Source organism: Solea senegalensis, linkage group LG19 (genome assembly GCF_019176455.1).
Source record: "Solea senegalensis isolate Sse05_10M linkage group LG19, IFAPA_SoseM_1, whole genome shotgun sequence".
NCBI lineage: Eukaryota > Metazoa > Chordata > Actinopteri > Pleuronectiformes > Soleidae > Solea > Solea senegalensis.
In genome coordinates, this window is record NC_058038.1 from 11,116,374 (window position 1) to 11,128,688 (window position 12,315).

General features: G+C 38.2%; 2 protein-coding genes and 1 long non-coding RNA gene across 6 annotated transcripts in view; 2 read left to right on the forward strand and 1 right to left on the reverse strand.

Moving 5' to 3' along the window:
- Positions 1-71: 71 nt before the first annotated feature.
- LOC122784913 (transmembrane channel-like protein 6) lies at positions 72-9,199 on the forward strand. Of its 4 annotated transcripts, none has more exons than XM_044050340.1 (20): positions 72-299; positions 1,265-1,386; positions 1,650-1,790; positions 1,880-2,017; positions 2,093-2,204; positions 2,919-3,006; positions 3,092-3,361; positions 3,443-3,654; positions 3,730-3,874; positions 4,674-4,817; positions 5,623-5,780; positions 6,102-6,192; positions 6,344-6,441; positions 6,524-6,619; positions 6,704-6,779; positions 6,881-7,014; positions 7,582-7,758; positions 7,976-8,054; positions 8,794-8,866; positions 8,985-9,199. In XM_044050340.1, exons 1-20 carry the CDS (start codon positions 244-246, stop codon positions 8,993-8,995), a joined length of 2,421 nt encoding a protein of 806 aa, XP_043906275.1. In that variant the 5' UTR covers positions 72-243; the 3' UTR covers positions 8,996-9,199. The 4 variants fall into 4 exon arrangements, with proteins under 4 accessions (XP_043906275.1, XP_043906276.1, XP_043906277.1 ...); XM_044050341.1 differs by having other exon boundaries at positions 2,096-2,204; XM_044050342.1 differs by having other exon boundaries at positions 1,880-1,974; positions 2,065-2,204.
- LOC122784919 overlaps positions 5,775-12,315 on the reverse strand; it is a 58,057-nt gene continuing 51,516 nt past the window's right edge. Inside the window, exons 5-6 of the long non-coding RNA XR_006362230.1 lie at positions 6,092-6,163; positions 5,775-5,829 (exon numbers count right to left, since the gene is read on the reverse strand). This is a non-coding gene — a long non-coding RNA (uncharacterized LOC122784919). The remainder of the gene's footprint in view (positions 5,830-6,091; positions 6,164-12,315) is intronic.
- On the forward strand, positions 10,190-11,553 carry LOC122784917. Its single transcript, XM_044050349.1, has 5 exons — positions 10,190-10,250; positions 10,348-10,430; positions 11,014-11,109; positions 11,192-11,335; positions 11,430-11,553. Exons 2-5 carry the CDS (start codon positions 10,353-10,355, stop codon positions 11,550-11,552), a joined length of 441 nt encoding a protein of 146 aa, XP_043906284.1. The 5' UTR covers positions 10,190-10,250; positions 10,348-10,352; the 3' UTR covers position 11,553.

Sequence of the window (12,315 nt, forward strand, 5' to 3'; positions counted from 1 at the left end):
ATTATTAGCATTAGACTGCTGCAGCTCTTGTCTTCGTCTCACACCTGCATTCATTCACTTGCTCACACACACTCACTAGTGAGGAAGTTCTCTGTCATGAGGGTCACAAGGAGGATGAGCTCTATGTGAGGATTTCACTGCAGTCTGGTCCACTAGTGGACACTGTGGACAGATAAACACATTAACAGTGGTCCTTCTTGATGCTGATCATCCTCTGGCAGCTGTGAAATTAGATCAGGGAAGATGGCACACAGTGAAAGCTTCAATGTCGACATTTGTCAAGTGGATTCTGACTATGAGTAAGTTCTCTTTCTCTCTTTTGGTTGAAGCCTTGAGGATTTACTTTTTAAATTCTATCCTAATTTTGTTTATTAGATAAATTAAATGTACTTACATTTTATTTATAGAGCACATTTAAAAAAAACAACCAAGGTTGACCAAAGTGCTACACAGAGTGACATCAATAAAAATCAGTGAAATAGAAAAACATGAGAACAACATGAAAACGATAAATAATAATAATAATAATGCATAATAAAAGCACATAGAAAACAAAGAACCTGAATTAAACGCCAAGGAAGAAAAAGTAGATTTTTGAAGACAATTTAAAGATCGGCCTTTAGTTTAGTTTTAGGGAAAAAAAACATTTCATTTGGACATATGGAGGCCAACATCGTTTGTGCTGCTTCTTTTTAGTGTATGAAGGCAACCGTAGTATCCTGATACATTGTGCTGAGGAGTCCACTGTTTGTTATATAGGCTGTATATAAAAAATGGATGTTGTAGTCCATTTCTCCCCCAGGACACCAACGTGGAAGTAAATATATAATGCATAGTCACTAGGGGGCGACCTTGCTGTTTTAAAAAAAGATTAAAAAAAAGGTCAGTTTCAATATAAATGGTAAATGATTTATTAAACAATTCCCTAAGAAGTTAAAGCACATGTCAATAAATAGACAAACTATGGCACATATGATTGGACACCAGTGTGACTGACAGCTGGTATCATCTACTTGGAGCCTGGCGACGGACCTGTCCAGGGTATACTCTGCCGTTCGCCCTGTGTCAACTGAAATTGGCTCCAGCGACCCTCACAACGCTCACGTGGTGGTTAAAGCTGTAGAAAATGAAAGCACATGCCGTCTTGAGGCCTTTTTGAACAGGAAACCATTTCAAATATGAGCTGCTCAATGAAAACTGATTGTTTCTCCAGATAGTTTCAACCACTGCTCCTGTATTCCCTCTGACGGTGATTCTCCAACAGATATCTGGCAGAAGATGAACAACCAGGTCAGGACTCTTTCCTCCAAGACTTTGGCGCCGTGGCAGGCAACACCCACATGTTCCCTGAGACTCTGCAGTTGGAGGTGGTCAGGGAACGCTTAGGTACAAATGCAGAAGGATTATATATAATATGTACTGCTACAAAAAAAATATTTTTATGTACAATAAGGAATAAAACCCCTTTTTTGAAATGTAACAATTGCCACTGGATAGCTGGTGTGACCGGAAAAAGGTCAGTAAACGTCTCTGAAATGTGAATATGCTTAGTGAAAAATTATGTTTTCTGGGATTATCATGAATCCAGAGACACTGAGGACAATTATTAGTTATGGCTGGTCTGCAAATCTGTATAAATTGTCTTTCAGACAGCTGGTCAAAATCTAGCGATGATATGAGTGATGAGAGCGATGAGAGTGATGATGGAGAGCAAATCAGCTCTCTGCGGAGGCACCACTGGTCAGCAGCTACAGTAAAGGTCCTCTCTTCAATGCCCAGTCGCACTGCTGGTGAGATGACGTAGTCTTTTACGGTTGTTTTTTTCCCCACAGTTGCTCCATAAACAAATGTAAACTAAAATCCTCTGTTGTCCACACAGGAAAAGACAGTGCTGCATGCATTTACCGGCGTTCTCAACTACACCAACACCAGACCTCCTTCTCCGATTCCTCTCAATCCTCGCGAACAATCCAGGTTGTCTCCAGCGAGGCTGATGTAGAGGAATTCAGTGCTAAAGGTGAAAAAGAAAACGACAAGATAACTCTTTCTCTTTCTTCTCTTCAGGTAATGTTGGTTGTAACTTTGTCCTTAGCAGACAACAAGGAGGTGCAGTTGGTGTCCAAACTCCAAGGCGTCTCATTGGGTGAGGGCATGCGAACGCTGAGGGCCATGCCACTGAGTCTATATGAGAAGATGAAGCTCAGGTACATCTGATATGACAACCAGAGTGATGATTTTCAAAAACCACATTCCAAACCTACTGTTTTAGTCTGGCTTTAATTATTTATGTTTCTGAAAAAAAAGAGTGCATATTTTTTCAGAATAAAAGCTCTGAACTCGGTATGAACTACGATACGATCATTTTTTGTGAAGACGAGCAAATCATTTTAGGTCAGATATGCTAAATCATCTGCCGGGCCAGATACTGATGCTGAAGGCCCAGTTTTGGCCCACAGGCTGACCACTGGTGTAAACCGTCTTTGCTGTGCACAGTTATAGATATACGCTAATTTATGTGGTGCATTTTACTCCTGGGTATTTGTACTATAGGCAGCTGTTTAATTTATGTGAACTCCATAATTTAATATATTTATTTCCATTTTATTTTTTCATTTCTTATCCTGCCTCTTTGTTTCATGGAGTTATTTATTTTCGACTGTTTTAGTCTGGAACCTTTTTTGTTGCCATTTCAAATCCCTATCCTTTAACCCTATGCTTCCCATCTATTCTGTCAGACTCTATCTTTCTTTCTTTTTTTTTTGCTCTTGTTCTTATGTGATTTCTTTTTCTCAGTGTTTTGTTATGACCTTTTGCATGTATAAATTAAGGAACGTAGGTGAATGTATTGTGTGGGTGGGGGGGGATGTGAAATGTGAAACTTCATGGGTGAAAAATAACCATTTACCGTCACCTATTAGGCGACTTGCTTTCAGTGACACAGCTAAAGCTTCCTTCATGAGCAGAAATATTCCCTGCTACAGTCATCTCAGTGTGTACATGTCCAAGGTGAGTCCAGTGTGCTCCCCATGATATATGACTCGTCTTATATCATGCACATCCCTCTCATACGCTCTTGTTTTCGTCGCCTCAGACCTGGCGTGACTGCCTCTTCAGCTGCCTCCATTTCCTCAGCTCCCTCCAGCTGTTGCACTCGGCCATGAAGAGAGTAAGCGCACGCTTTGGAACCGGAGTGCTCTCCTACTTCCTGTTCCTCCAAACCCTCCTGCGCTTAAACCTCCTCCTCTTCATCATCAACGGCCTGTTCGTGGTCATCCCACAAGCCTTCCACCCTCCTCCTCCTCCTCCAGACGATGAGTCTCAGCTCCACAGATTCACTGGCCTTGAGCTTCTAGCAGGCTCGGTATGTTGGATGGGTAAACGGTGCTTTACACCCTGAGCAGATTATACATGTTTTAAACTGGATCTCTGTAATCTGTGGCAGGGCTACTTCTCTCAGAGTGTGATGTTTTATGGATACTACACCAACACCACCATCATAGACTGTCAATCTGCTCCCTCGACCTCTGCGTCCTCTGGTGAATCCACTGACCTTCACGCCTGTGGTCATGATACAGTGCCGTACAACATACCTGCAGCGTACTTCCTCACCCTCACCATCGCCTTCTTCACCATCTGTGTCATCCTTGTGTACAGGTTCATTTACATGTTCATTTTAAATTCATTTTGTCCAAGTGCACTGCGTGTTTTTATGGCTGTATCGTTCTGCAGTGTCTCCAAGTCCTTTGGGAGAAGTCTGCATGTCCCCAAGTCGAACGGGAATCTGGCCGTAACGGTTTTCTGCACGTGGGACTTTAAGCTCAGCAAAAAGACGTCAGTCAGATTTCAGTCTGAGAGAATCAGCACTCAGCTGAAGGTACGCACTCATTTTGAATAAACCACCAGAGTCACTTAAGTGTGAAACTTGTGAACCGATGTCGGGAACCAAGATGATGATTTACATATTCTGTACAGATAAATATGAGCATGGAAGCTATTTTAAAATATGAAAAAGAGTGTGTAACCTTTGAAAAACCACAGTAAGACTTGGCAGCTTACTGTGTTTTTTTTGGAAGTACAGTACCTCGCTACGTTTTAAATCACATACATTACTGAGTAAAAAAAAATGTTGACTTGAATTAAAAAAATAAAAGGACAGGTGAATTGGTGTTATGGTCCCTGAGTGAGTGACATTTGTGACCTTTGACCCATTTTGACTGATACATTATGTGTGCACCTATTTTTATTTTGTCAGCACTTTTCTAATTTGTTTGCCTTTAATTAAAAACAATTAATGTGAGATTTGTGTCCCCTTATCCTTTTTGCATGACACAAGAAAGAACCCCAACCTTGTTTAAAAAAGCAACTTTTACTTTTAGTAGATTTTAAACAAGCTACTTTTTTTTACTTTAACTTGAGTACATTTTTAGACCAATACTTTTGCTTGTACTTTACTTGAGTATAATATTTCAGTACTCTTCCACCTCTGTCATGATTATTGTCACACTATCTTATTTTTGTACGGTGGCTTCACTCACAGGAAGTTTTGACGATGCATTTCACATCCTGCGTGTCTGCACTCTGAGGCTAACAAAGCCATTTTTGTTCTCTTTTGAACAGATATCTTTGTTTTGTGTGGCAGTAAAATGAGCTGAATTGCTGCTTTTTGCCAACAGGAGCTTGTGTCAGAGATGATCACTGGAGAGGTGGAGAAGAGCTGCATGCAGCGACTCTGCCGCTTCATAGTGCACCTGCTGGCGTGGGCTCTATGTCTAACCAGCATCTTCCTGGGCGCCCTGGCTGTCCACTTCATTTCAGAGGTTGGAGAAACATGTGCAACAGCTGCAGTGCAATATAGCATGTTTTATGTAAAAGAAAACATTACAACCTTATTTATTTCTCCTTTTCTTTCCTGGCCCATGCTTTACATGCTCTTATTTTTCTCCTTCCTCATCAAAATAGTAGAAGGAGAGTGACTTTAACAAAGAGGTTCATAAATATTTTCCACATTAGTTTCTGTTATGCAAATGAGAGATGGAAGTAGAACTTAGCAAACCCACAAACTGCCTTTTTATTTTAACACGAAAGCCACAAGATATTGACAGTGACATTGCAAGGTTGTCTTGAATCGCTTGCATTTTGCCGTCTCATGGCAGCGTGTCCTTTTGTCTGCTTTAACTTATTCTTGAAAAAGGTTTTAGGTTGCTGTTAAGTATTTTGTAAATTTCCAGACTGTGTCCTATTTATCCTGTTATCTTTGTGAGCTGCTCTGAGGCCTGTGCATTTGGTGGAGCTTAAGTTTACTAAACAGATAAAAAACTTCAAAAAACTTCAAAGCCCCAATGTATAAAATTTAGATGAAATTATGTTCACTTGGCAGAAATTTTAAATAATGTTGTTTTCTTTTTTTTTTCTTTTTTCAATAAATGCACAATAAATTATTGTTTTCTTTTAAGAGGGAATTAACCTTTTACTTTTATATAAGGAGCAGGGTCAGTTCTACAAAGGCCACTGTTTTGGACCGCCACGTTTTTATACCAGCCCACAGTGGACACAAGTTCAAGTTAACTCCTGTCTTTGTTTTGATGTTTTTTTTGTAAAGTGATGTGTGGATTTCCTTCACAGAGCACCATCCACCAGGCCCCTGCCAAAGACAGTGAGCTGCTGACCTTGTTAATGGTGGTGTCGGGCATTAACCTGCTGCTCCCTTGGGTCTTCAACTTGTGGGCTTTGATAGAGGGACACGACTCACCCAGTATCACTGTCTATGTCTCCATCTTCAGGTGAGGAGGAGGAGGACCATGTAAAAAATAAAAAAAAGTCCTCTTTCAGCTGAAAAAACAGAAGAAAAAAAAGAATGAAAATCATTTATGTAGACCCAGTTTTTAATGTTTAATCCCACCTGCAATATACAGTAATTTTAGATAAGTGCAATATCTTTACGTATATATATATATATATATATATATATATATATATATATATATATATATATGTGTGTACATATACATATATGTATATGTGTATATATATGTGTGTACATATATATATTATGTGTGTGTGTGTGTATACAGTATATAGAGTATATATTCACCGTTTCATAGGAACCTGTTGCTGAAGATGAGTATCATTGGAGTGCTGTGTTATCGCTGGCTGGGCAGAATTGCTGTTGAACCAGAAAGTTTGGGCTTAAAGGTTACGTATGTCCTACTGTTTTTAAAAGTATCATAATGACAGTTTTGAAGTAGCCCTGTATTATTATGACACAGTCAGGTTGTCGCCTCACTGAGGGGTTTTGACTTTGTGTAATGACACCTGTGTTTTAATGTGCCTCTGTTGTCCACAGTGTTGGGAAAGCTTTGTGGGGCAAGAACTGTATCGCCTGGTCCTGATGGACTTTATCTTCACGGTGCTTTACACCGGTTTGCAAGAGTTCCTGTGGAGGCACGTTGGCGATTCACCCACATTCAGTCACGTGACATGTATCTTTGTAAAAGCTTGAGCTAATCTGGCATTATCCCTCTAGAATCTTCTCCAAGCATGTGCTGAAAAAGAACAGGAAGCCAGAGTTTGATATTGCACGTAATGTGCTTGAACTCATATATGGGCAAACTCTCACCTGGTAATGGCACAATGTTACAACATGGTTTTACATATTTGACCATAAAAGTGAACATTAAGATGGAGTGACATCTGTTCTCCTCAGGCTCGGGGTGCTGTTTTCACCACTTCTTCCTGCCGTGCAAACCATAAAACTGCTCGTGCTGTTTTACATAAGAAAGGTCAGTCAGCTGTGGTGATGCTGCTGTTCTGTTGACGCACAGCCTGAACGAGCTATTGTACATAAACAACATTCTTTGTTCCATGTGGTTTCATCCCCCAGAGCAGTCTGATGATCAACTATCAGGTCCCCAGGAGACACTGGAGGGCCAGTCAGATGACAACTGTGTTCATCGCACTTTTGTGTTTCCCATCATTTGTTGGCGCTGCCGTGTTTCTCACTTACACAATATGGAAGTAAGTGGTCAGTTAGCGTTGACTGTGTCCTACATCATAAGACATGTAATCAGGTTGTGTCTTCCACCTCTTTATTCCATAACATTAGAGCCAAGTTATTTTGAATTTAGATGACCAGTTCCTAAATGTATTATTCCACCAGGTTTTTCAGTAGAAATAAATCGGCTTGGTGTTTGTTTTTTTCCTGACAGAATCATTTGAATTATTTTCTACCTTACTGTAGAAAATTAGTGACTACTTGTCCTTGCACCATCCTCTCTGCCTTATCCAATGTTTTTAGGCCAGTGACTAATGTTTGGATGTATTGTTATGTAATCCAGTGTGAGCCACATGATACTTGAATTTCCCAATGAAATGGATGAATAAAGATAATCTAATCTAATGTAATCCAGTTAAATTTTGATTTAACAATGCTGTCACAACACAGTATAATATAGATTCCCTAATTATGACAAAATCTGCCAAGATATGATGTGTGACAGATTGTATTGTTAGTCACTGAAACAATACATCAATCCAGTTTCCAAATACTGACATACTGCAGTGTATGTCGCCTGTTGTCCACAGGATTAAACCGTCATCATGGTGTGGCCCCTTCAGGAATCTCAGCACCATGTTCGATGCAGGAAAGCTGTGGGTGCAGGAGCTGGAGAAATCTCACCCGGTCCTTTCTTGGCTCAGTTGGGTCTACAACGCTCTGCTGGAAAATCCAATATTCTTATTTCTTGTGACAGGAATCTTTCTGTGAGTGGTGACGTGATATTTGTGGGCTTGTGCTTGGGTAGAACTCAACATTAAAATACAGCATGTATTGTCACTGAAGTTGTAACTTTTACTGTATTCTGAAGGTTGATCTGCTAACTAGAATTAAGCAGCCGTGACCTAATGTAAGAAGTAACGGAACAATGAAGAATTTACCTGCTTTAAAGTTGAATTCCTCTTTTATGTTTTGTTGTTTCAGAATGGTGATATACTTCCATGCTCAAGTTGTTGATGGCCATAAGAGAATCATCAGTCAGTTGGAAAATCAAATTGAAAATGTACGTATATCGTAGATTGGATTTACCTAAGAAAAACAAACTCTCCAAACACGGCAGCAGTAGACCTGCAGTTATTCTGTCCATGCAAGATAAAAATACTAGACTTTGGTGAGTGATTGCTTTACTGTACTTAAGTATCAAAAGTAATTTTCTGATATGAAATGTACTTTAGTTTTAGAAGTAAAAGTATTCAAAAAGTGAGCAGTAAGGATTGAGCCATGGTAGGTCAGTGGTAGAGCGAGTTGTCTTTCAACTGGAAGGTTGTGGTTTCAATTCCTGGCTTTGAATGGCAAAACTGTAGAGTAGAACATCTCTATATAAATACAGACCATTACCAACTCCTCTTCTTCTGATTTAACAAAGTAACAAAGACAGTTAGAGCAAATGTAGTGGAGTAAAAACAAAAGTTGCTTGAAATATAAAAACAAAGTAAAGTACAGTACATGTGAATTTTGTACTTAAGTACAGTAACAAAGTATTTGTACTTCGTTATATTTCAACACTGGTGAGCCTTTTGTTTAGTGGCTAAAATTGGTCATGTTCTATCAATCTATCGAGTCATGTTAAGTGTTGAAAATGTTTCAATACATCATACACACATTTACATTATGTGCTAACCAGAGGCTAACATCAGTTTAATAATCTGTCATCCATACAGAGCCACACCGCTGTGGCTAAAATGCATGACGGCTTGTCCCTCATGTTGGTTTTAATGTTTACTGACCCTTTCAATGTACAGGAGGGTAAAGACAAAAAGTTCCTCATCACCAAGCTGCAAGCCATGTATGAACAGAATGATCTGGTTGATGAAGGTAGGTGGTGCCAGAACAATAGTTAACACCATTTTGAATTAACTAATATATATAGCTATACTATAAACATATATTTTTTGTGTGAGCATTGTCAAAAAAATGTTCCCTCCCTGAACAGCTCGACAGTGACAACCATGTCAGCTCTGACACCGTCTGTAGGTCCAGATGATGTGCTGGGAATGTTGCCAAGAAGATGGAAGGAGAACAAGCGTAAAAGCATGTTGCATTTAAATTGTGTATAAATACAATCTGAGTCAATGACTGTTGTTGTATATTAGTGTTGTATATAATAAAAGTGTTGTATGAAAAGTAAAAACATGTGTTTCAACATGATGGAGGACTGTCTTGATGTTTTTGGAAATCAAGTGTAAATTTTCTGAATATATGTGATAAGTGTCACCTTTTGTTTTAGTATTTAAGTATCCTGCCAAAAATAGCCATATGTTAATTTGTAGTATGTATGTATGTCACTAATGTATGTCGGAACAGTAAATAACACACATACCAGACAGTCTGTTCAGCCCAGACTAAAAATTAGTTTAGTGACCAGCCCCTTATAAGCTTTTTTAACTCAAAAGTCTGTATTGCACAGTTAATTTATTGTAAAATTTACAACTCTAGTGTGATTTAAGGCAAGACTGAACTAACACATCAAACAGGAAACAATGTTTCCCTGCAGGGGGATTGTTATAATGTGACGCAAATGAGTTTCTTCAAGTCAATAATAATATTACTTTAATCAAGTCAAATCCTATTCATCCAGTGTGGTGGTTTAACATATTTTTACTATTTTATTTCGGATCCAGGCTTGACTCCATTTAAATTAGTTTAACCCTTTTAAAACCTGCAATGTAGTTGATGAATTGGGTAAGTGTTAACTGAAGCAAATGTTCTGATGCGGGGTTTTCCTGCGCAGTGAAAAGATTTCTAAACTCATTGTTGTGTTACCTGGTCAAATTGAGGATAAGATATACCAGGGCCTACTCATGTTAAATCATGTAACTAATCATCAAACTTTATTTCAATATTTAATTCAGTTCCATTAAAACAAATTGTGTGTGTGTGTAGAATGTAGATCTGTCATTAACCCGCTGGAACAGTAAATAACACATATTCTCATACCAGACGTGTCTATTAGTCTTCTAAGAAAACCTGTCTGCTGCATCTATACATCCAAATTACAGTCTAAACATGACTCTAGCGACTGGCCCCTCATGACCACAGTCACATTCTTTTTTGCTCAACAACCTTGAGCATTTATTCAAATTTCTTGCAACACAGCTATAGGAGTCGGCGGTCATTTAGAAATGATATATAAATGCACTTCACCGCAGCTTACTTTAAAGAGCAGGTTCATCTCACATCAGCATCTCAATCCCCTCCGGTAAGTAGCGGCTCCATTGAATCTTTATGTTTTGCTGTTTAATAATAATAAATGACAGCCTTTCACACTGTACGGTGTTTGTATGTCCTTCCTTCAGATAACATGGAAGCACCAAAAAAAAGAGCATACATCTGTATCCCAAAGAAATACATATCTGCTTTGGGTGAACATTATGAACTGGTAAAAAATAATCTCTTTCTTTTAAAAACGTATGTACGTACGTAAAATTATGACACCTATTGAATTTTAGCAGCTGATGCTTTTACGACTGGATATACAACAAACTGGAAGAAGTTTATATACGTTTAGAGGTGTTGATTTGGAACAATATATAGTTAATAACAAAAGCATTTAGGACACAAAATGTATCTATAAAAACATGCAGAAATAATGCATTATAACTTGTATAATATTTGTAATAAAAAAACGCGTGAAATCGGTTTGAGGGCCACATGTGGTCCATGAGCTGCATGTTTGAGACCTCTGGTGCATGGGATGGTCAGTTTACTTTGATGAATGCACTTGCTCTTCAATACATCCTTGAGTAGAAATTCCAATGTTAAATATTTGTACTTTATGTGAGATTTTTTTTTAGAATTGTTGTCCTTTTAATATGTGTGGATTATTTATTTGTGTGCTTACATTTTCTCCACTACCACTTGGGGGATGAATTAAATATTTTGAATTTAAATTAAATACCTATGTGAAGCATATATATATATATTGTCTTTATTTATTTACTTATTTCTTTGTAATTTAACAGGACCATGGACTGGTCATAAAAAGTCTTAACCCTTATCTGAATGAAGGATATCTCCAGGCTTATTTCAGAGAATGGGGCACCACTACAAAGTGCAAGGTAATGTCTAATAACTTAAATACATTGTTTTGGTGATTTTTGTCACAAAAATGAAACAAAAGCACCTTGAATTGAGTCACAGATTAACAAGGGTCCCAACGTGGAGAATAAAGCCATAGCCTACGTGTGGTTCTCTTCAGAGGATGAAGCTGACAGAGCAGACTGGGCTGGTCCTCACTATATTGGAGGCACTGAGGTGCAAGTCAAACGGGTAGTGAGTCCAAAGGTGAGTGTACATAACACTAGTTTTAAAATTTTGAACTTGTGGATTTGCTGTCTGGGTTTTCCATCGGCCGAATAATAAAATGTGTGTCTTTCAGCTAGAGGAGGATGATCAGGCAAAGGAGACTCCTGCTCCTGCTAGACCACGACCACGCCGTTCAATGGGTCTGGGATACATACTTGAAGATGCTCAGTGGTTAGATGATGGATCGGAAGAATAAATGTGTGGCAACTTTGAATATATATATACACACACATATATATATATATACATACGTAAAAGGGTATCCTATGTAATACTATTTTTCTACCTGTTTCTATCTGTATTTTGTGTATTTTAAATGTGTAATAAAGTTCTATTCTATTCATGTTGTTACAAAAGTAATTTGGAATACAGTCGCATATACAGCATTTAACAAATGTATTAGACCACCACCCAAAGCCACAGCTTCCCTAAATAAACAGCATTGGCAATAATCAAAATCATTTTGATTATTGCCAATGCAGTTTCTGTAATGTCAATACACCAGTATGTAGAAGCTCTTTAACCGAAACAATATTTTTAATGTTAAAATATAATTATTATGTTTATCCTTGAATTTTCCAATGTACTGTTTTACAAAAAGGTCAGAGAAAATAGTAAAGCTCATAATTATTTCTTTATTAAGATGTCACATTATAGTTACTTACTTGTATTCCTGATAAGAAAAATATTTGTTTTAGTGGTGGAATATTATTCTAATTTCTGACTTCTCAGAGAAGAAGCCCAGTGAGCTGGGTATAAAAGGGTGAATTCAGTTTGTTATTTGCCAAATAAATAACAATAACATGTTTAGTTTTAAACAAGTTTGGGTCACTAGTTCAGAAACTGCTGTTAGGAGTTTTCTCATCGTTAATTTTTTTTCATGAGTGGGCGGTGTTACTGACGTCACAAAAACAGTGGCCAATGGCGACACAGAGCGCCAAGCTTCCTCTCACTGTAAA

Excerpts from the sequence above, each read along its gene's own strand:
- LOC122784917 (XM_044050349.1), top strand. The coding sequence starts at position 10,353 with ATGGAAGCACCAAAAAAAAGAGCATACATCTGTATCCCAAAGAAATAC. Across the intron at positions 11,110-11,191 it reads GCACCACTACAAAGTGCAAG|ATTAACAAGGGTCCCAACGT; the intron begins GTAATGTCTAAT and ends ATTGAGTCACAG. Across the intron at positions 11,336-11,429 it reads AACGGGTAGTGAGTCCAAAG|CTAGAGGAGGATGATCAGGC; the intron begins GTGAGTGTACAT and ends TGTGTCTTTCAG.
- LOC122784913 (XM_044050340.1), top strand. The coding sequence starts at position 244 with ATGGCACACAGTGAAAGCTTCAATGTCGACATTTGTCAAGTGGATTCT. Across the intron at positions 2,018-2,092 it reads AGAGGAATTCAGTGCTAAAG|CAGACAACAAGGAGGTGCAG; the intron begins GTGAAAAAGAAA and ends CTTTGTCCTTAG. Across the intron at positions 6,442-6,523 it reads TTGCAAGAGTTCCTGTGGAG|AATCTTCTCCAAGCATGTGC; the intron begins GCACGTTGGCGA and ends TTATCCCTCTAG.